We start from the raw sequence: 24497 nt of genomic DNA, 5'->3' as shown, positions 1-24497 counted from the left end.
CGCCCCCGGGGCGGGTGATCTGGAGGCTCCGTATTCAGCAGAATACACCTCCAAGACGTCTTCCCCTGCCCGTCTGTATCCCACCGTTATCTGTTCCCATTTAGCATCTTCAGACTCAAAGAGATCAACACCTTCACAAATAGCAACACATCAATTGTTCATTCTTCTGGTTACAGAACCTGTTTCAGTAGAATCTAGCTGTGTTCTCTTAAAAGTATAGTTCTTGACACATATCATTAATTGCAATAAATGGTGAAATCCTGGAGAGTTTTTCCTCCTCTCTCTTGTTACTGGTGCCACGGCACTCAGTCTTAAATTTAATGATATGTAGACAATCTCTGCAGAATGTGAGCTAGATCCTGGATTGCATTCAACAAGTTGGATTCACAGAAATGGCCTCTTCCAAATTTTCATCACAACTCACTCTATTTGCATAGCTTTCTTTTTGGAGGGGGTGTTAGGGGATGCTGTAAGGAGGAGGAAGTAGGCACACTTGAATCTGAATCCAACTCTGTAAATAAGAGTCAAATTAGACATTAGTGGAAATGTGTATTCCTTGCAATTCCTCACAGGTACATGTCTCAGCAATCAGACTAGCAAATTAACCCACTGTTTATCTTCCAGTGGCCAATGACAAAATTAAGTACACTAAATCCAAAAGATATAGGTAAGGAAAATCACAAGCTATGACTAACATATACTTTTTACCATTGAAAAACATAATAAATATATAGTCTTGTTTAGCCAAGGCTTTCTTCTTTCTTTCATTATTTTGTTTGAAATGACTTCCTTTGCCTTTTATTTTTGTTGCAAGAAACATAGAATCCTTTGCCTTTTATTTTTGTTGCAAGAAACATAGAATTAAGACTGATGTTTGACATGGAAATTTTCATGAGGCCTAAATATCACCTATCCACTGATCCCCAGTCACAAAATCAGTGGTATTAAGTTATATATTATATAAAAAGGTGGGTATGATAAAGCCTGCTGTTGCACATGGTTTTACTGGCATTGTCAGAAACTATCATGGAAAATGAGACGTACAAATATGGTCATCTAAGAATAAGGGCTTTCTAAAACATTCAAAACAATCTTTCCACATTGTATTCCCTCAGACATTTTAAAACCTGTTACCACCTGTTAAATCCATTTTAGTCTGTTTTATTTTCTGCTTCTCAAATTGTGTTCAACACTCTTTTAGACTGTTAATCTTATTGCTCTTGTTACAAGTTGTCCTGAGAATGTTTTGCTACAGTGCGCGTTATCAGTGCTGCACTTAATGAAGTAAATAAATAAATACATATGGTATCACTTCTGTGATTCTTTAGCTTTGTGAATTTATTTGTGAAGATTAACATATATCTTAATAATATTTAATTTTAAATAAATAATCAACCCTATAGTCCCATTAAAACATACAAACATGTCATGGGGGCATAGGATTTGTTTTTAACTTCCACCCCAAGAAAGTGAAGGAAGGAGGGGGGGAGAGAAAGAAAAAGAGAGAACCTTGTTCTTTGCAGAAGAAACAATCACATGTTCCCTGCCTGAAAGTTTGGAAGGACCTCCAGCTAGACTACCCCTCTTCCAACGCACACCAAATAAAAATTAAAAAACATCAGATTTGATTTCAATAAGGTAATTTTAATACAAATACTTATGACATGCAGGTACTTAGCAGGAAAACTTGTTGTATACAAAGCCTGCTTGGATTGGTCAGCTCTCCCTGCCTGCCCAGCCCTCCCTGTCTCCAAGATTTTCTTCTACTGTACTTGTACAGCGCTGCCCTTGCTGCTTTCATATGGTCGCCACATAGGGAGGGGATGCAACCACAGCTGTTTTTGAGCTCCCCCCCACCATATGCGGCGACTGCAGATTCTCCAGTCCGGCTCGGAAGTTTCAGCACCCACAATACAAGACGACACCTGGTGTATAAGACGATCCCCAACTTTTGAGAAGATTTTCCTGGGTTAAAAAGTAGTCTTATATGCCAGAAAATACAGTGCTTCAGTCTGATTAGTAATTTCATTCTGCTGTGAGAAACAATCTGGACTTACAACAGATGGAAACTGGGATATTTGTGGCCAAGCAACATCAGAGTGTGGTCAAGATGGCAAAAGCTATTAATGAGGAATAACACATGATTTGTTTTTGCTTGAGCTTACTGGGAAGAGCAAGGATCCCTTGCTTACTCTTCTCCCCCCAACAGAGTTAATTCAGTGCCAACTTCTGTTGCACTTTTGAACTTGGTTTGCACACCAATGGAAGTAAGCTGAGGACAAAGGGAAAATGTGGGAGGAGAAGACAGAAACTGGGACATTTTAAAAGCAGCTGAGAAAGTGGGACAAAAGATTAATCATAACTGTCCCTGCCACTGCAGGACAGTTGGAGGGTATGGATTTACAGGGCTAAATCCAATGTGACCCTCAGGATTTTTTTGCCCCTTCCTTTTACAGCCCTTTTTGGTACTGAAAAATTCCCAGCCTTCCAGAATAGCTTTCAGGGAATTTAGGGCACAGGAAGGGCTGCTGAAGGAAGTCATTTATGGATACATCTTTATAAATCATGTATCAGAAGTCATAGCATCATTACTGGTTCTTATGATACAACAGCTTCTTTCAAATAAAGCTGGACCCCAGATCACAAGAGACAGACTTTGCAAGTAGACTGTAGATTTCCAGTATATGGGGAAATGAAAAACACTTTGGAGACCAGAAACTGGAAAAGTTACTTTTTTGAGGTTCAGTTCCCAGAACTGCCCAGCCAGGTAACAATTTGATAGTGTTTGCAGTCATACAGAAAAGTGTCCTTGCACAAGTGAAAAAATGGCAACAATGGGAATAAGAGTCTGCCATATACTGTCTTTTGGATACTGGCTCCAAGGTGCTTATTTTTTTAATTCCTGGCTACAAGGGGTCCTTGGGCCAAGGCACTATATAGGTGGTGACCTGGAAAATCACCTGTGCCATGGTACAGAAGATTTTTCAGGGCAGATGAGCCATAGTACTTTGACAGTGAGGATCCCACCAAAAGAGGCATTCAAAAATAAATAAAGAGTTCAGAGTGAGTAGCTTCCTCTACCTCCCGTCACCTCCACCTTTATTTTTTTATTTCACCACTGCCACATGCCATCACACAGCAAGGCCTTCTCCTCCTCACATGTACCTACATCAGCAGACTTTTAATCTCCACTAGAACTGTTTAGGATATTGGCTTGGGAGTTGTAGTCCATAAAATAACTTCCAAAGCTCTTGTGAAAGTTATAGTCATGTCCTCTCAATCCCATGTATGTGTGTATGATGTGTGTATCTAACTATGGCGGGGTACAGACCGCCAGAAAGAGGCAGCCAATGGCTGCCTCTTTTCCGTGTAACCGTGCCACAGCATCCAAATTGTGCGGCACAGCTACGCAGAAACAAAAGGACCGCTAAAAAGTGGCTCCTTTTAGTGCTGCTGCAAACTGCCTGCAAGGACGTCGCTGCCACGCGCACCCATGTGGAAGGCACACGGCAGTGACGTCACAGCTGTGCGCGCTGTGTATACGTTGCCGCACAGCAGTGATGTCACAGCTGTGCGCGCCGTGTATACGGCACCGCATAGCTGTGACATCCTGGCGACATCCTAGTGTTGTGGGGCGTCTGGAAACAGTGCCCCAAGGCAACCCTAGCACGTTGCCATGACGTGCTAAAGGGCCCATATGTACAGGGCCTCTCTCTTCTTCCTTTGACAATATTACAATTTTCACTTTGAAAAGAAAAAGAACAGGTTGCTCACCTGTAACTGTGTTTCTTCGAGTGGTCATCTGCGAATTCACACAAATGGGTTTATTCTGCGCCTACGCAGCAATCCTCGGAAACTTCTAGAATCTCTAGGCAGAAAGCAATTTTTCTTTCTGCAACTTTTTGGCGGTAGCTCCGCCCACCCATATATAAGGCCCCTGGTGGCTCACTCTTCTTCAGTTCCGAATGAGCCGCTAATCAGCGCAGCAACAAGCGTTGTCAAATGAGCATACACTGAGGGGATGGATGGGCAGGTTTGTGTGAATTTGCAGATGACCACTCGAAGAAACACAGTTACAGGTGAGCAACCTGTTCTTCTTCTTCGTGGTCTCTGCGAATCACACAAATGGGTTTAGACTAGCGAGCTATAGTCTGTGGAGGAGGGAGTGTCAATATCAAATAGTCAAATGACAATAAATACGTAAACCAAATACCTGAGTGATTTATTCACAGTACACAGGTTAGTGCATGGCAGAAAGTAACACTGCCCTCCCAAAGGCTGCATCGTGCCTGGCCCTTGCGTCCAGCCTGTAATGTCTAATGAATGTCAATGGCTGGGACCAGACAGCTGCCTTGCACACATCCTCAAGGGGAATCCCTGTCAAAAAGGCTGAGGATGCGGCTACCGCCCTAGTTGCATGGGCTCTAGTCCGACCTGGTAGAGGCTTTCCAGCCAGTTCATAGCAGAGGTGGATGGTGTTGGCCACCCACTTGGAGAACCTCTGCAGTGACACCGGCAGCCCCTTCTTGGCTTCAGAGTAGCACACAAAAAATCTCTCCGAACGCCTGGAAGCAGATGTCCTGTCCAGATAGAACGCCACCGCCCTGCGGACATCCAGGGCATGGAGCTGACGCTCAGAGTCTGTGGTCGGATTAGGAGCCAGAGTTGGCAAAACAATGTCCTGGTTGATGTGAAAGGCAGACACCACCTTTGGCAAAAAAGTGATGTCTGTACGGAGCACCACCTTGTCCTTATGGAAACGGAGGAAGGGCTGGTCCATCCTCGGGGCACACAATTCACCAGCTCGGCGGGCTGACGTGATAGCTACCAGGAAGGCCGTCTTCCAAGTCAGGAGTCTCATGTCCGTGGTAGCTAAGGGCTCAAACACCAAATGTGCCAGGACGGTGTCTAGACTCCACTGTGGTGTAGGGTCTAGAATCTGTGGATGCAAATTGTTGAATCCCTTAAGGAACCTCTTTATGAGAGGATCCCAAACAGAGAAGGCTTGTCCTGAAATAGGTAGTGAGATGAAATGGCAGACAGGTAGCACTTGATAGAACTCAAGGAGAGACCTGCGTCTGCTAAGGTCATGAGAAAGTCCAGGACCACAGGGATGGAGACACGGGATGGTGGAATGTTCTTTGCTTGTAGAAAGGTTAGGAACCTATCCCATTTGTAGGCATAGGATCCCTGTGTGGACGGTCTCTGTGCTGCCTTGATAATATCCTGTACACCGGATGGAAGTGTCCTCAGGATCGAATCCTCCATGCTACCAGTGGAAGAGATTGCATCTCGGGATGGTGAACTTGTCCGCCGTGGAGCGAGAGCAGGTTGGGCCGGTGCTCCAAGCGGAGATGGTCCTGCGCTCGTTGTAGGAGCGGAGCAAACCAAGGCTGCCTGGGCCACCACGGAGTTATCAGGATTGCGTCCGTGTGGTCGGCCAACATCTTCGAGAGGACCTGTGTGATCAGAGGAAACAGAGGAAAGGCATACAGGAGGCCTTGAGTCCATTTGAGCTGGAAGGCTTCCCCTTCCGATCTTAGCTCCCTGTACCGTGAGCAAAATCTTGCGGTGTGGGCGTTCAGCCGGGAGGCAAACAGGTCGAGGAGGGGGGTTCCCCAGCGATTGAAGAGTTGGGACACCACCTCTGGATGCAGTCTCCACTCGTGGCAAGTGGAGGATGACCTGCTGAGTTAGTCTGCAAGGTCGTTCTGGTCACCGGGCAGATGGATGCATTGTAGCAGAATTTTGTGTCCTATGCACCATTCCCAGATGCGGATGGTGACTGACATCAGAGTCCTCGACTTTGTACCCCCTTGTTTGTTGAGGTAGTACATAACGGTGGTGTTGTCGGTGAGAAGAAGCACCACCTTGTCTGCGAGGACCGACTGAAAGGCTCTGAGTGCTTTCTCCACGGCAAGCATCTCCAAGACATTGATGTGGAGAGTAGCTTCTGCTGGTGACCATTTGTCCTTTATTGTAAGGTCCAGTGTGTGGGCGCCCCATCCTTGCAGGGAGGCGTCCGTAGTCAGAGAGAGATCTGGCTGAGGGGGTAGAAATGGCATCCCCACACAGATGTCAGACTGGAGCCACCATCGTAAAGACCTCTGTACAGTCCTCGGGATGGTGAGCAGTTTGGTAGACGTGTCTCGGACGGGGTCGAACACGGAGAGGAACCAAGATTGAATGGGCCTGAGGCGCAGTCTGGCCCACGGTGTGACGAAAGTGGTGGAGGCTAGGTGTCCCATGGCGACTTACATTGCACGGGCCTGAAGGCGTCTTTGGCGAAGGCAGGGCTTCAGGGATGCACAGAGGGTTTGGAACCTTGTCTCTGGAAGGTATGCCCTCATCTATACAGAGTCCAGCGTTGTTCCTATAAAGTCTATTCACTTGGTAGGAGTCAAGTTGGACTTGTCGAAGTTGACCTGTAGTCCCAGTGCTTGCAGCAGGGACAGGGAAAATTCCAGCTGCTTGAGTAAAGTGTCCTTTGAGGATGCTGCGAAGAGCCAGTCGTCCAGGTATGGGAAGACTGTGATTCCCCTTTGACGCAGGTATGCCACCACGGGTGCCATGCACTTGGTGAAAATCCTTGGGGCTGTTGACAGGCCGAAAGGAAGGACCTTGTACTGATAGGCCTGGTGGCTGACAGCGAAGGCGAGGAACCTGTGGTGGTCCTCCAGGATCGCGATGTGGAAATAGGCGTCCTTCAAGTCCAGTGTCACGAACCAGTAGCCTTCCTGCAGGAGTGGTAAGATAGAAGCAAGGGTTACCATCCTGAACTTCTTATAAACAATAAAGTCATTGAGGGCCCGAAGATCCATTATGGGTCTAAGGCCAGAGTCTTTCTTTGGTACAGTGAAGTACCTGGAAAAGAAGCAGCGCTTGAACTCAGAGGGGGAGACGGGTTCAATAGCGCCTTTGTTTAGAAGAGTGCACACTTCGTCAAGAAGGGTGTCCGAGGGGACAGCTGAAATAAAAGCTCCAGTTGGTGGGAGCTCAGAGAACTCTAGGGCATAGCCCCTGCGGACGATGTTAAGTGCCCAAGAGTCCGTAGTGATGGCGGCCCAGGTGTTGAAGAAAGGGCTCAACCTGTTGGAGGTGACAAGGTGTGCGGGGACACATCAGAACCTTTTCTTTCCTCTGCCATCTTTCTTCCTATAACCCTGCTGGTATCTGGGTTGGGAAGACTGGCGCTTGTCAGCTGGTGGGGCAGGCGACCGGGAGGATCGGCCTTGAGGCTGAGTGTCCTGATGATAAGGACGATCTTGGGGCTGGAAGCGGTACTGGCCACCTGGCTGCCAAGGGCGCTGACTAGGGTACCTCTGGCGTGAGGACTTGGACGCAGTGGATGACATACTGTGCTTTCTGGCCGCGGTCTTCATCCTATAACGGAAGCTGAGCTTCTCGTCTGTGTCCCGGTGGAACAAGCCCGAGTTGTCGAAGGGCATGTCCTCTATAGCTGCCTTCGCTTGCGGGGTGAGATCCGAAGATGTGAGCCATGCGTAGCGGTTGAGAACTATAGAACCAGAGAGGACCTTCGACGCACAGTCCGTCGAGTGCCTGGCAGAGATGATCTGCTGTCCGCCTATCAGGTGGATCTCATTCCTGAGTGCAGACATCATGCGTCTCCTGTCGTCCGGCAGGTCAGCGATGGTAGGGTCCATCTTTTCTACGAGGTACTGCATGTAGGCTCCCATGCAGGCCGCGTAGTTGGCCACCTTCAAGTCCAGGGCCGCTGAGGCATAGAACTTCTTGGCCAATCCGTCCAGGTTCTTACTGTCCTTGTCAATCGGGGAGGATGAGGACTTCGGAGCAAAGGTGGATTGGGCTCCTTCCAAGAAGGAAGAGTAGGACTAATAACATGGCTATGCAAATTATAAAAATTCAGAAAACACACTTCTGTTGTTTTGAAGTCTTTAAGATATGGATTGTAGCTAATTGATGTCGCTTTGCTCACGAAAGTTTCTTTGATCTTGTGGAAGCTTTCATCAGTGGAACAGCAATTGTGGCATTTGGGGGGTGACTCCCCCTCCTCCCACAACTTCCGATGCTACCTCCTATGTTGTTCTGAAGGGTGTACTAACTCAATGAATCAGTATACACCAAACAACGCCGTATGTTAGTGCATTAGGAAGAGTGAAAATATAAAACACAAAAGTGTTGCCATTTTTATGCTCCTATCATAACAGAATTAGTGTATTTTCCAGATGTCTGCACATTTGAAATCAAATGTGTAAATAAGAATATAAAAGGTAAAAGTAAAGGTAGTCCCTTGACATAAAGGTCTAGTTGTAACCAACTGTAGGGGGCAGTGCTAATCTCCATTACTAAGCCGAAGAGCCAGCATTGTCTGAGGATGGCTCTGGTGGTCATGTGGCCAGCATGACTGCACCCAACACTGTTACCTTCCTACTGAAGTGGTACCTATTTATCTACTTGCATTCACATGCTTTTGAACTGCTAGGTTGGCAGAAGCTGGGAGTAGTGACAGCAGCTCACCCCATCATGAAGCCCTCGGGCCTTGAACAGCCAACTGTCCGATCTTCCGATCATCTTAACAACAAAATATTGCCATTTTTATGCACTTGCCATAATGGAATCAGTGCATTTTCCAGATGGCTGCACATCTGAAATCAAATGTATAAATGAGGATGTAACAAATAGTCAAAAGGGAAACTACCTTTGTCATTTTCTTGCCAATAATTTTAGGATTCTAGGGAGCAGCCATAAGGACTGCCCATTGATTCTGAAACCATTAAGTTTTAAACACTAGCAACCCCTGGTGGTAATATGCCCCATTTTGATGTTCTTTGTTGTGGTGCTTTCAAAAACAAGCAGGGAAAAGAACCAGCATCCAAAGAATCCCTGATTTACTTCACATTTTCTAATTTCTAATAAATTCACATTAAAAAAAATTATTTGGTATGTGAGGGGTATTGCTTTTTCTATATCATATTTTATGTCTGCCTCTGATTTTTTTGTCCTGCTTTTCAATGAATTTTAATGGCTTTAATTTTATATATTGTTTTATTGCTTTTAAATTAACTTTTATATGTTTTTACTGATGTTTCTGTATGTATCAAATCTGTTCCAGTCTTAATATTCTGCATTATGCTTTGAGTCACAATACTAGGGGGAAGGCAGGATAATAATAATAATAATAATAATAATAATAATAATATCTGTAACAAAATGTTGCAGTGTTTAGTGCTCCTATTCAGATTTCCAGCAGCCAGTCTGCTAACCATTATGTTTCCCTTCCACCATGGTTTTCCGGCCCCCCTTCCCAGAACAGCATTCCGTGGTCAGTGAACATATGTGTATTTCTACAAAACAGGAGGGTTTCTGCAAGCCTCTCTCATACATGTAGATCACCTTTTTTTCACCTACCTAAACATCTACACCGAAAGAGCAATTTTGCTACATGCGTTTGGTCGCCACTCCCATCAGAACCAGTCAGGAATGATAGGAGTTCCAATCCAAATCATCTTGAAGGCATAAGAGGATCAAGTATAAAAAGTTATAATATTCCTTGCTACTCCTTTTTTCAGTGAATTGACACACATTTCTGAAATCCCTAGTAGCCAAGGTTTATGCAGGGATGACTCTCCACTCTAGCAAATATGAGACGCTAAAGCAATCAACTCATAGTACTGTAGTACCACATGCTGTTAATAGTCCACATCACAAGTGTCTACAGAAATAATATCGAGGAAGGGGAAAGTCTATTAATTTTAACTAGCCTCATTTCTGCAGACTCTATACCACTGGCATGCCTATCCTCTGCACTTACACAGTGTTAAGTAGAGACAAGAAGGCCATGGAAACATGTATGGGTGGCCTGCTGCATTAGGTAGTATTATACATTATGGAACTAACCTGCAACAGATTTAATTTGTCCTTTTAGCTATACAATGAAATAGACAAATGCAATGAGGCTTACATTTAACAATCAGATAGCCAGACTCTAGACAGACAGAGTTTAAAAGGAGATTTTTGCTTAAATCACACACACAAAGCAAACCCAACCAGCATAGCCAAAATGAGAATATTGAGACTTTTAGTCCAACAACATCTGGATGGCTGTATGAGTCCCACCCCAGACACATCTAAACCCAATGGCCTAAATCCAACAACTACTACAGTAGAGCTATTTAATCAAAGGGATTTGCCTAAGTGTTGACTTACCTTTCAGCCATTGATTCAATAGATCTACTGTAGTTGCAACTAACAATTGAATTCAGGCCACAGTTAGTCTTAGCAAGACTAAGCCCACTGAAATGAACAGTACACATTAGGCATCACTTATGCTAATTGACCGGTTAACGGATTAATTAAAATATTTCCATCCTGTCCTCTATTTTGAGATCTCAGGGTGGCATACAATTAAATGAGTATAAAATGTTTAGAACAATTCTAGAGTAAAAACAACAAAAATATTTAAATAGAATTAAAATGTATTAAACAAATCACTAGGTTAAAACAGAAGAAAAGGCTGAACAATCAATGTAAAGGTACACTTTAAGTAGTATTAAATCCATTGTGGTTTATTTCAATGGCTCTACTCCTGTTGAGGTTAACAATGGATTTAGCTCTATGACTCTCTCCTTAGAAACAACTTTCCAAAAGAAAAGGCTAGCAGCTAATAATTTGAGAAAGGAGTAAATAGACATATCATTCACAAAGAAAAGAAATCTGGCTCTCTTGTTAAAGTTAGCTTGATCCTATCACAATGAAAGCAATAGAATTCAAATTAATCACAGCTTGTTATATATGCCACAAGTAATAGTAGATGAACTTGAGCCAGTAGGTTAAATTACACTGAATCATACTTAAAACAAACTTAGAACAAACTGAATGGAATCCAGGGGACTTACATGAATAAATCATATGTTACCCACAACTAACAAATCCTATTGATTCAGTGAACCAACTCCAACTATGATCAAGTCTACACCCAACCCAAGGTATCTGTTAAACTAGCTATTTAAAGAACTTCAGATTTTATTTTAAGGAAAAATACCTTTTTAAATAAATAAATATGATTTTAATCAAAAACATCTAGAATTTTTGTTTTGCTTTATTTGATCATTTTTGTATTCACACAGCTTCCAGCTCTTCTAAGATACATTGGTGCTAAACAGAAACAACTCCATTAAAGCAGAACAAGCAACATTTCAAGGAGAAACAACATGCTGACTTTGCCTATCTCCAGAACAGTACAAACATTCAGGGCTGCTCCTATTCTCTATCAATGCTGTTGAGCAGAAGTGGTTTCTAAATCCCCTAATTTCCATACATCAGACATCCACAGTAAATTAAGAATGGATGTAGAATGCCATTCCAAGTTTGATATGAACAATTACATAGAAGACTTTGCAGCTAAAGAGGTCAAAAGGTGCTATTCCAAGTAAGGAACACCTAACTCAAGGGTTATTAACTTCAAAGGAGCTTGACATGTCTTAATTGGGACTATATTCACATTCTTGTGAGTACAGACTTCCTTCCATTAAACTTGACCTTAACATGGGTAAATGGTGCAAAAAACAAAACAAAACCCACACTTCATGGAATGGGTCCTTCAACATCCCCCTTCATTTCATCTGCACTGGCAAGAGTTTGGACTAGGAGACCCTCAAGGGCCCTTACCACTCTATGATCTAAAACACATTGTCCTATCTTCTTAAATATTATAAATCAAGTGTATTTATATTTGTTTTCACCCCTGAGGAAGGCTTAGTGTGGCCAAAACATGCTGGGCTATTTAAACATTGAATAAACAATTGGCCATCCTTAGAGCATCTGGAGCTCGTCTCCTCTTTGTTTACTGCTAGGCTATATGCTTGCGGTTCCTTACCTATACTAGCCAAAATACACCGCAGAAATAATCCAGTTTGAGACCACTTTAACTGCTCTGGCTCAATGCTAGGGAATCCTGGGAATTGTAGTTTTGTGAGACATTTAGCCTTATCTGTCAGAAAGCTCTGGTGCCACAATAAACTATAAGTCCCAGGATTCGCTAGCACTGAGCCAGGGCAGTTGAAGCAGTCTCAAACTGCATTATTTCTGCAGCATGTTTTGGACCTATAATTTTATGATTCAATTATCATTTTGTCTTCTTGACACTCCTGTAATGTGTAGACTAAAAACCATAGCAGATTCACCACTACACTAACAAGGAAGACACCAGCCACAAATGGCAAAGGCGTCACTTGAACACTACAAAATGCCAACATTTCTGGGAGCTTGAAGTCATTTTCTTCCTACAGGAAACCACAGACTTCCATGCTAAATGACTTGTTCTAGATTGTGGCTAATGCCACTGCAGTGTCAAAGTTCTCGAAATAAGAGCACAGGATGAGCCATGCTGGATTGCACCAAAGGGCTCTCTAGTCCAATATGCTGCTCACACAATAGCCAAGCAATCAGCATTGCCTACTCTAAGGGAAACCTGCCAACAATGAATGCAACAGCAATAAATATGAGAAGGCTTCATGAGAAACCATGTGCAGTAGCTCCATATATCAGTTCTTCCAACTAAGATAGATGTGTAATTAACTGTTGTGGACCTCAGAACTTGAAAAGGTTTCATTTTGTACTATAACTCCCAGCAATATTAGCCATGTTGACTGTGAGCTGTAGTCCAAGGTCTGAGTAAAACTCTTTATGCAGATTAGGACTTTACTTATGCTTGCAGCTTTTAAAATGAATTTCGTATTCCTTTAAATCAGCAAAATGAGCTACCATTTCTGTGCTTTAAAATGATTTACAGGTTGCGTCTCTTTTACTTGGAACCATAGGTGTTTGCATTTTTTTAAATTTCACATTATCAGTAGTTACATATATGTAAATTTGGTATCCGTGGGGGATCTGTCCTGGACCCCCCCCCCCACAGGTACCAAAATTTGCAGATGCTCAAGTCCATTGACCCATGTAGCAAGTGCATGTGGCCATGGTGCCATTGAAGACAGCCCCTGTTGTTCCCAGTGGCAGCGCATGCATGCATTTGTACCAACATTAGGGGCAACAGAAACAGGACTTCAGGTATGCCTCCTTTGTCCCGAATGGCAGCACAGCCGCATGCACGCACTGCCACTGGGGACAACTGGGGCTGTCCAAAATGGCAGATGGCCATGTGCACACACTGCCATTGGGAACAACACGGGCTTGCCATCTGCGGATGTCTGAATCAATGGATGGCAAGTCCGTGAAATATCTTGAAGATGGGAGCCAAGTCTAAACACAAAATTCATTTATGTTTCATATACACGTTATACACATAGCTTGGAGGTTATTGTATACAATTATTTAATTGGAAGAAACAGATTTTCTAGACCCATTTCAAACCGGCTTCCAGGCGGGCTATGGAGTTGAGACTGCCATGGTCGCCTTAGTCGATGATCTCCGTCTGGGCATGGACAGGGGAAGCGTGTCCCTGTTAGTGCTCTTGGACATCTCAGCAGCTTTCGATACCATTGACCATGTTATCCTTCTGGAACGCCTGAGGGAGTTAGGTATCGGGGGCACTGCACTCCAGTGGTTCCATTCCTACCTCTCGGGTAGATTCCAGATGGTGCAGCTGGGGGACGTTTGCTCCAATAAGAGGGAACTTACATCTGGTGTCCCTCAAGGAACTATTCTGTCCCCTATGCTATTTAACATTTACATGAAACCGCTGGGAGAGATCATCCGGAGACACGGGGCGTGGTGTTATCAGTACGCTGATGACACCCAAATATGCTTCTCTGTGTCCCCGACTGATGCAGGGATGGCATCTCTCCTCTAAATGCCTGCTTGGAGTCAGTAATGGGCTGGATGAGGAAAAACAAACTCAGCTTGAATCCAGAAAAAACGGAAGTACTGGTGATAGGCTCCCCCGGTCCGGGTGGTGAAATTTGTCCACCTGTCCTGAATGGGGTCACGCTCCCCCTGAAGGACTCAGTTTGCAGTTTGGGGGTGCTTTTGGACACATCGCTCCAGCTGACTTCTCAGGTGGATGCGACGGTCAGAAGCACCTGTTACCAGCTTCGGCTGATACGCCAGCTGCGACCCTACCTAGACCGGGGGGACCTTGAAACAGTGGTACATGCTCTGGTAACCTCTCGGTTGGATTTTTGTAATGCGCTCTGCATGGGGCAACCCTTGTACCAAACCCGGAAGCTTCAGCTAGTGCAGAATATGGCAGCTAGGGTGGTCACTGGATGTCCCAGGGCCGACCATATAACACCGATTCTGCATGATCTCCATTGGCTGCCTGTTCGCTTCTGGGAACAATACAAGGTTTTGGTTATAACCTATAAAGCCCGAAATGGCTTGGGCCCAGGGTACTTGGAGGACCACCTCTCCCCATATAATCCGCCCCGCACACTCAGGTCATCTGGGAAGAATCTGTTGAGGATCCCTTCCTTTAGATATATGTCAACTTCACAGAGAGTTTTTTTCCATCTCGGCACCCTTCCCGAGGAACTCTGTGCCGCCACCTCCCTAGATCTCTTTAAAAAGAGATTGAAGACTTTTCTATTTCATCAAGCCTTCCCTGAGGTTCCTTGTTAAGGTGATCCTTCCCCAAAAATGAGTAACAACCTCAAGTACATCTGCTGGCTTGTTCTTGTTCTTAGAGGTTTTAATATGTATTTTATTGGTAACTGTAATGTTTTATCAGTTTCATATATCTATTGCATTTGTTTTTATATATTGTACTGTTTTATAATTTTCTTGTACACCGCTATGATCTATTTGGAATAGTGGTTTATAAATAAAATGTATTATTAATTAATTAATTAATTAATTAATTTGTGTATGAAACAAAGTTTGTGTACAATGAATCATGAGAAAGTAAAAGTGCCACTATCTCAGTCACCCATGAAAAAAGTTTTGGATTTTTGGAATATTTCGAATTTATTAATTCCAGATAAGGGAGACTCAAACTGTATTATTTATTTGTCAGTTTACAGGATAACGCAAACAAGTCTTAAAGTTTCACAGATAGCATATTCTTTAGAAAGATACTTCAACTGACTAATATGTTTGTTCAATGAAAAGCTAGGAACAATTTCATTGAAAACACGTTTTGAAAAACTGCACTTAGTACATTATTGTTGCTGTCAACCCTGCTGATCACATAATGGAAATACACACAGTAAATACAGTTCCTGAAGTTAAAATGGTTTTAGACCAATTCCTTCAGCCCTTTTAAAAGTGGACATACCACCTCCTGTTTGTCTGGATGGATTGTTGTTCCAGTTATACCCTGCAGATAACAAATATGAATATTTTTCTCCTCCTAGAACTCAGAAAAGGAATACAGATAGCCGTAATGGAACTGCAGGAGCACTCAAGCAGTAGATTGATTCAACTGGAGAAATTCAATGCACCCCAACAGATTTCCCAGGATTTGATATCCTGCTGCTTCAGGCGCAACTTCTTGTAATGAGAAATTGGGTTGTTGTTTTTTTGTCAGGTGCGTCAAACCTTGTAGTGATGGCTTGAAGCTAAAAAGAACTCGGACAGAAATTGTCTCTCCTCAGGAAATGATTTTGCACCTGATGTGACTAACAGCACCATCTTCAAGGTACGAGGGAGGTCAGGAGCCTTCCCGTGCCAGCAACAGTCCATCACAGATATTTTAACAGAGCATGCCACTTATGTGTACAAACAGGGAGTGGAAGGAGTGGGAAGAAGAGAAGGTATCAACTTGGCTATAATCAGTAGTCCAGTAGTATGCTACACACCACTAAGCAAACATGGAAAAAGATATTAAAAATGACTGATAAAATTAAAATTGCTTTCTGCTGCAATCCTTTCTGCATTTTAAATGATATGCCATTTTCTTGACCTGAAGCGCTGTCTTTACAGGTCAAAGGGTAAAAGAAATACCATAGAATAGAAACAGGAAATAAAGGGAATAAATTCAAAAGGTAGCAGTCATTTTGAGGAAATACTGCACCTTTCCTGACAGTGTGTTAAATTAGACAAAGTCCTGGAGGGAAAGGCTATCAGTAGAGCTAGTGGTTTCAAGCATTGGACTATGACTGAGGGAGACCAGGGTTTGATTATCCCACTCAGTCATGAAAACCCATGTCACACTCAGCATTAGAGAAAGGCAATGGCAAACCCACTCTAAATAAAATCTTGCCAAGAAAACCCTAAGATAGGTTCACAGTAAGTTAAAGTCAACTTGAAGGCACACAATAAAAGGTTATCAGTGGCTATTTGCCACGATGGTTATACATTACCTCCAGTATCAGAGGAAGTATCCCTCTCAGCAACAATTGCTAGTAATGTTAATTCCTATTGCAGACACACTTAACCCCTGCCACAATTACCCCCCTTTCCCAAGAACATACAACAATTATATGAAGATTTGACTGCTTTCCCTTCTGTAAACAGGTAGCGACAGCTGCAATACTAATGCTGATATTTGCAGAGCCAACTTTTGAGCTTCCTCATCAATCTAATTTAATTTTATTTTTACAAAAATGCATTCCTATGAACAATTTCTTTTTAAAACTGCAGATCTCCCTTTGATCATCCCTGGCTACCGCCCACGTTATTTTCCCATACATTTGCTATTTGTTTCAAAGGAAAAAGACTCATCTTTTGTTCAAAACATATCAGTCAAAATTAATTAGACATGCAAGAGTAAAAGCAAGAAGCACTATAAGGAGATAAAGAAGAACATGTCTCACAAAATGCACCTTGGACTACAGCATTTATTGGAAACTACAAACAGATCTGATGGAAACGAGTCCAAAGCTCTCCAGGAAAATATATGTCGAAGAGGAAAACATGGAACCTGTAACTCTCCAAATGTAGTTGGTCTGCAGCTCCCATTAGCCTGCCCAGCCTCAGTCTTGGTCTGGGACAATGGGATTTGTTTACCAGCAACATCTAGAGAAGTACACAGTTAGAGGTGCCCCAAATATGGCAAATAATGTGGAATTCAGCATCAATGAGAGCAGGAAGATGTTAGCGATTTCCCCAAAATAGTTAAAATGAGGAAGAGTGGTTGTTCTTTGCCAACACACTGTAAATGTTCTGGCTGGAAAGGTTGGACACATTGCTGGAAAAGGGTTGCCACTAATTACCAACCAAATTAGAGAATGGCATCAAGTGCAAGCCATATCAATCCTCTTATCTCTCTTCTTCTAGCAGGGATGGAATTTGGAATTCACATTATTTATTATTATTTCATTTATATACATCCTGGAGTGGAAACCAAGGTGGCTCATCAAAAGAATGAGCTAAATTTTAACAATAAGATTTAAAATGATTTTTTTAAAAAAAATTGCTTTAAAATGATTGTTTATAAATAGCATAAAACACTTTAAAAGCACACTAAAGTTAAAAAGAAAGCACCCTTCCCCTATAAAATGGCTCCGTGCAAGCACTTACTCCTTAAAAGCCAGCTTGAACAAAAAAGTCTTATGAACATTGTAGTGCACATATACTAAGAAGTTGTACATTACTGCTCAGAATATATATATATAAAAAAGTGAGTTTGCAAAACCTGAGCAAGGCAGTTGATAACTGGGGAACTTGGGAGTCTTTCATACATAGGGCAGCCTTAAGTTGAAGGGAATCAACAACAACAACACATGCCTGTCCAAATTGCAGCTGTGCTGGACCAACGTTTGTTGTGAGAACCATCCCCCACTTTTCTTGACTGACATCATACAGTAGGGATGTGGAGCACCTTTCTTTCCTGGATTGTAATAGATCATTGCAGTTTTAGATCTCACCTGTAAGGCTCCAAAGTTCTGTGGCCATAATGCAGAGCTTCCTCCAAAAGGCCAAGGTTTATGCAGGCATCCATGGCAAGGTCAAGCACTTTCAGCTGGTAGATATTTGTGTCTGGGAGCTGAGCTGCATTGTTCTTAAGTAATGTCTTGCATGTCTTCAGAACTTGCTCCCACTCTGCCATTTATTGTGGTTAAGGATTGATCCATATGATAATTTGAGAAAAACTTAAGCACACAGTAAAATTATATTAGATTAAGGTACCATACACAGTATCCCATATTATGTATCTGAATAGTATCCCATAAAGTATTCAACTGCAAAACATTTTATTTCAATGTAGAGTTCACAAACTCCTATATAGGAACTCTATATTCACTAGAAAATCATAAAAATAGGTGGGGAGAATATATTACTTTAATACAGGTACAGTAATACAAAACTGAAGGCAAGTCAAGCTATAATTAATTCTTGACTTTCCAAAGCACTATTTTCCTAAAATAAGTGGTCTCTTTCTAGCGTACTACTTCTGCTTTAATGTCTCTACAAAATTAAAAACCATCTACAGATACGTAATTGTCATTTCTTTCATGTAACAGTTCCGACTAAAAAGGGTTTTGTCCAGCGTTAATTGACCAAGATGGGGAAAAACTGCTCTGGGCTTCACAGATAAATGGTTTTAGATTAGTGATCTGTGTGATAAAAGGCACTGCAATGATCCAATTATTAAATGTTTCAAAAGCTCCTTCACTACATTAACAGGAGAGACAAAAGATCTTCATGTTCAAATGAATCAGATTCACATAATAGTTATCCACTCAGGTCTATATCACTTTCACTTACAAAGATATTTTTCATAAGTGGGCACTGATGTTCCCAGTTTCTTGTTCCTTAGTTGGCAAGAAAATAACAGGAAGAAGAGAAATGCCAAAAAAGAGCCAAAAAAAAAAAAAAGTGCCAAAGAAGAGCCAAAAAAGAGAGGCAAAATGTAAAATCAGTGCACAACAATGAATTTACTTCCCATATTTAGTGTTTCAGCATTTGTTTCAGCAGGGATTCCTTGAAAAATTGATTAGAGGAGGCTAAATGGAAGAAGTCCACTTAGGGTCAAATGATCATAGTACTGAAGATATCAAATGGGTCCTAGAACAGATCAAGCCTGAATGCTCTCTGGAAACCAAAATTACTAAACTGAGGCTGTCACACATCAGCCACATCATGAGATGGCATGAATCACTGGAAAAGACAATAATGTTAGGAAAGGTAGAAGGCAGTAGAAAGAGATAGAGATCACATGTTAGATGGTTGGACTCAATCAAGGAGACCATGGGCTTGAACCTGCAGCACCTGAGCAGAGCAGAGGAAGATAGGGAATCTTGGAGATGTCTCATCCATGGGGTCATCATGGGTCAAGTTGAAGGCAGTTAACAACAATAACAACTGAAGAGATGTGACTGTGTCTTTGTTAATGCGAGTGTGGGCATATGCGTGTGCATCCTAAAAGCAGCTTGTAGGATGATGGCAGTTTTTATATGGGGCCTAAAAGCAGGAAGAGAGTCCAGATCAAAAATAAAATTTAAAAAAATCTCCCAGAGCAGCTCCTAATTATAGAGGAAAAACAAGTACAATATGATGGCTGTACATTTTTGGTTCCACAGTGAATTGAGTTGAGGGACAATTTGGATCAGGATTGCCGAATGACCAGAATGCATGAGTTTCCTGATACAGCTCCACTGCCACCCATAGATTTGTTTGTTTATTTATGAATTTAGTTGAATTGAAGAAGGTGTTACAAATGATTGCACACTTCACATCTAGTTTGGCATCTTAAAATTTGTCTTTTAAACAAATGTGAAACAAAACAGAGTAATTTTAATACATGTCAATATCACAGTGGTCTAATCATTGCTTCAGTACTTGCTTATGCAGATAACATGCTCAGACATGATAATGTGAAATGAATGTCAACAATTGTTATAATTGCTGTCTTTTGAGTCTTCTGAAAAACATTTCACCTTAATTATTTCTATATGTCAGTGTAACAAGGTGCAAACAATGCCTTGGTCAGAATACCTTGACTGAATATATAATAATATAAACTCTACTATAATATTAATAAAGATAGCAACTTAGCTGTTTCTGCCCTACTTTCATCCTGTTTTATACCATATGTCAGGGGTTCTCAGAGGATATCAATATGGGCATCAGACAGGGCATGTATCCACACTACATTACACTTTGGTACCACTTTCATCCTTTGATACCATGACTCTATCTTATGGAATCTTGGGATCTGTAGTTTCATGAAGTGTTTAGAATTTTCTGTAAATGCTACAGTTCTCTGCAATGCTATGTGGTTCAGGAGAGCACTAGAGAATTCTGTAGAATATTCCCAGTCCTTTTTCTCAATTGAAGGCTTTTATGTTCAGCACTTTTGCATTGTTTGTAATAAGGTATCTCCTCTGCAAATGTAATTCTAAAACTTGATATGTATGTTTGACATACATGTTCACTCAGAGGTATGTTTCACTGTGTCTTTTGGGAACTTATTGACTAGTGAAATATGCTTGAGATTGCCTGAATCATAAAGCCTGCCTATACACTTTTAAGAGCCAGTGGAGTATAGTGGTTTAAAATTTGGACTAGGACTCTGGAGGACCAAGGATGCATCCACACTGTAGAAATAATGCAGTTTGACACCACTTTAAATGCTATGGATCCATCCTATGGAATCCTGGAATTTGAAATTTTACTACATCTTTTAGCTTCTCTGCCAAAGTGTGCTGGTGCCTCACAAAACTACAAATCCCAGGATTTTGTAGGATGAAACCACAGCAGTTAAAGTGGTGTCAAACCGCATTATTTCTACAGTTTAAGATGCACTCCAGGACTTGAATCACCACTCAGCAATGGAAATACACTGGATGACCTTAGGCAAGTCACACTCACCTAGCCTCAGAGGAAAGCAATGACAAACCCTGTTTAAAACACTATGAGAGGGTTGGCATATGTTGGATTTGCCTTGAAAGCACATAATAATTAGGCACGTAATAACAATATTATATATATACACACACACACACACACACACACACACACAGAGAGAGAGGGGGGTGGAGGGCAATATTACTGTAATATTACTGTAACAGTTTACTATTAATATTAAACTGAAACTATAATAATACAGGATGTTGTAGTGACAGAAATGAAGCCACCAATTTAAATGTGATTAGCTGAGTTACTGTGTCATTGTGTACTGTTCATAAAGGTTCAAGGAACAAAATGCACAAAATGACAATTTGCAACTTTTTGAGAAAGTAAAATCAGTTTGCCATGTTACCAATCAGGTGCTGTACATTTCTCTCGGATGTCTTATTAAATTTTATTTTTCAAATGCTTTAAATTAGACTTTAATTCTCTTTTAGCAGCTGACTCTGTTTTGTGTTTTACATGTGTTCTTATTTTCTTTTAATATCTTTGTGAACCACCTTGACTCCCATCTTTGGAAGAAAGCCCATGACTTGAAAGAGCATAAATCAAAGCAGGTGGTTCAGGATACCTCCCTTGTGGCAATGGAAGTCCAATTAAGAAGACAACAATTAATTGTACTAAACATGCTGATTCTTTTTCAAGCAACATGTAAGGAGGAGGACAATTGGGATCAGACTGTGATGTGTAGGAAAGAGGTTAACCTTTGTCCAATACCACAGCCCTGATGAAACCTGTCTTTCTCCCCCAAAAAGGCAATCTGTTCAATGACCAAAGGTTCTGGGTGAACACAGCAATTACTGAAGAAGGTTAAGGAGGAAAGCGTCAAGGTAGGCTTAATGCTGAACATTAAGAAAACAAAAATAATGACCACAGAAAAGCTACAAGAATTTATGCTAGATAACTAGAAATAGTCAAAGAGGTCTCATACCTTGGATCAAATATTGACCAGAACAGAGATTAGAGTCAAGAAATCAGAAGACTAGGATTAGGAAGGGAAGCAAGGAAAGAACTGGACAAGATCCTAAAGTGTCAAGATATAACTCTGAACACTAAAGTGAGGATAGTCCAAGCCAGAGTATTCCCCATCACCATGAATGGATGTGAGATCTGGACAGTGAAGAAAACTGATAGAAAGAAAATCAACTTATCTGAAATGTGATACTGGAGAAGAGTGCTGAGGATATCATGGATGGCTGAGAAGACAAATAAATGAGTCCTAGAATACATCAAGTCTGTACTCTTCCAGGAAGCCAGGATGATTAAATTGAGACTGTCGCACTTTGCCTACATCATAAGAAGGCATGATTCATTAAAAAAAAATTAATCCTGGGAAAGGTAGAGGCCAGTAGAAAGAAAAGAGACCACATTCCAGATGGTAAGACTCGATCAAAGGGGCCATGGGTCTGAGCCTGTTGGACCTGAGCAGAGCAGTTGAGAACAGGAACTCTTGGAGATGTCTCACCCACAGGGTCACCATGATTTGAGGTCTACTCAAGGGCATTTAAGAAGAACAACAAATGAAGAGAAAAGCTTAATGGTCTCCCTGTGCACTGCAGTCATGATCTTGAATCTCGCTCCTGACCAACCTTGGTGGAAAAACAAAGGATGGTGACTGTTGGCCGCACATCAGTGTAGTGGTGAATCCACTCTGCGGTTTACCCTGAACTTTATAGCAACTACCTAAGGTGCTGAACTTATTCAACAGGTAGGGTTCAGGACTTTGAATAGCTACTTTATGTTCATCTAAGGCCCTAAACAGATGAGCTAAACAGAGTGGCTTCTAGCCAGTTTGAGAGCATGGTGTTTATACGATGCATGCCCCTGAAGTGGCTGGAGGCTGCTGTGAGACCACCTAAGGCAGCCCAAGACACCAACAAAAGGAGCAAATTAAACCTGCTTCTGCCAGTGGCCCATTTGGGACTGCGGTGGTGGTCCACTTCGGGGGTAAGCTGTCCGGTCACCGTGGTCCTGGGCTTATCAGGGCGGTAGCGGCCAGAGGCCACTTCTTCCGGGTTGTATGCTTCAGCCCTAAGACTAAGAGCACATTCACCAACCCTATGACACAGAAGCCACCAGTTGCCACTGAAATGAAACAGAAGAAAATCAGATTGATATGCACATTTAAAGTGTAACCTATTTTAGAAGAGAGCAATGATATGAAGTAGAAGGAATGAGGTAGAATGAGGTAGACTGTGAATTGCAGAGCAGGGGCTATAGGGGCAGAAGGAATGCAGATCACAACATACAGTGAGCTGGGGGAAACTGGTGAATGAGAGGTAACAATTGAAAAAGCACTGCAAGAACATCAAGACTGTATTACATACAAATATTTTGTACAGAAAACAATGAAAGATCTGAACGAAACCCACTGAACCAGATTTTCTCAATTTAGAAGGGCAATCTTACATATACCTATTCTACCAAATGTTCATTCATGTCCACATCTATTCAGATCTACCACTGAATTTAATGAAACTCCCAGGTAAATAGGAACCCCCCCCCCCATGAAATGATACAGAAGCTGACAGGAATTTTAAGTGAAAAAGAATGTCTGTAACCTACAAATGACAGCCATTACCATTAATTTGTTTTCTTGGTTATTGTAAGTTTGCACATATATTTTAGCTATATTTAAAATGCCTGTCATGTTTATGTAGTTGCATTTGATATGTAAATTTGTGCTGCTTGCTGCATTACATTTTAATGGTTGATTTTACCTGATATCTTGGACATATTTTATGGAACAGTGGGATCTAAAATTAATAAATTAACCAACTGGACAAGAAACAAAGGCTGCTGGCCATTATAAGCTTCTGGTTCCAAAAGTAGTCCCATTGACTACTAATCACATCTTTGACATTGAAAGGATACCTTCTTGTGACTTTGGCCCTTCATTTTTATTTACCACTTCTTTGGCTTCTTTCCAAGCTTGTTCATTCCCTGCCAACATGTCATCATCCTGCTTGACAGAAATGAAAGAGACAGCATATTGGATTAAAAGAAAGTGAGGCTGTGGGAAAGGAAAGCAGACAAAGCCATACTTGTCCACGTGAGGGTGAAAAACACTGAGGAGCAAAATGACACTGGAAAATATCAACACTTTCTCCAAGATCTTTTTGAATGTTGTCTACATTCAACTGAAGGGAATGCGAAAACCATTTTTCAATGCATAGAGATACTACAGGTGGAGTTTAACTTATCCAAAATGCTTGAGACCAGAAGTATTTTGGATTTCAATTGGGGGGGGGGGGTGATTTTGGAATATTGACATATACATGCAACATCTTGACACCCAATTCGAAACATTAAATTCATTTATGTTTTGTATACACTTTATATACAGAGCCTGAAGGTAATATAGTACACAATATTTTGAATAATTTTGTGCATGAAACAAAGTTTGTATCTCAAAGAAGTCTCCGGTATCAATGATTCACAATTTAAACAAGTTGCAGGCCCCCATCCCACGCACTACATTTTTTAACATTAAAAATCCCTATTTTTAAAAGCCAGAAGATTTTCAATCACTTCCAGGTTTGGTTTGGTTTGCCTGGTCTTCTTTTCATTTTCGTTAGTCCATGTGGCTCTTGGACAGTGCTAGGGGCTTTCTTAGGCTGCATTCATGCCATACCTTGTGAATAAATGAACTTTCATATCTATAGCCCAAACAATTATATTTGTGTTAATACTAATATAGTTTTATAAATATTAATAGATAGCATGTCATACAGCTTTGAAGGTGAGCATTGAACATTCAGACAAGAAAC

At 41.7% G+C, this 24497-nt stretch overlaps 1 protein-coding gene across 5 annotated transcripts in view; it reads right to left on the bottom strand.

Annotated features, from left to right (window-relative positions):
• Positions 1-24497, bottom strand: part of SMYD3 (SET and MYND domain containing 3) — a 550856-nt gene that overhangs the window by 81479 nt on the left and 444880 nt on the right. For 4 of the 5 annotated variants that reach the window (XM_042445885.1, XM_042445887.1, XM_042445889.1 and 1 more), the window contains 2 exons: positions 23602-23689; positions 17742-17916 (listed from right to left, as the gene is read on the bottom strand). In XM_042445885.1, the coding sequence (XP_042301819.1) occupies positions 17742-17916; positions 23602-23689 (263 nt within the window). Of the gene's footprint in view, positions 1-16242; positions 16891-17741; positions 17917-23601; positions 23690-24497 lie in introns of those variants that run through there. The other variant, XM_042445886.1, reaches the window with a different exon arrangement.

The sequence above is a fragment of the Sceloporus undulatus genome, chromosome 1 (genome assembly GCF_019175285.1).
Source record: "Sceloporus undulatus isolate JIND9_A2432 ecotype Alabama chromosome 1, SceUnd_v1.1, whole genome shotgun sequence".
NCBI lineage: Eukaryota > Metazoa > Chordata > Lepidosauria > Squamata > Phrynosomatidae > Sceloporus > Sceloporus undulatus.
The sequence above is the reverse complement of the archived record's forward strand: the minus strand, read 5'-3'. Positions and strand labels throughout refer to the sequence as shown.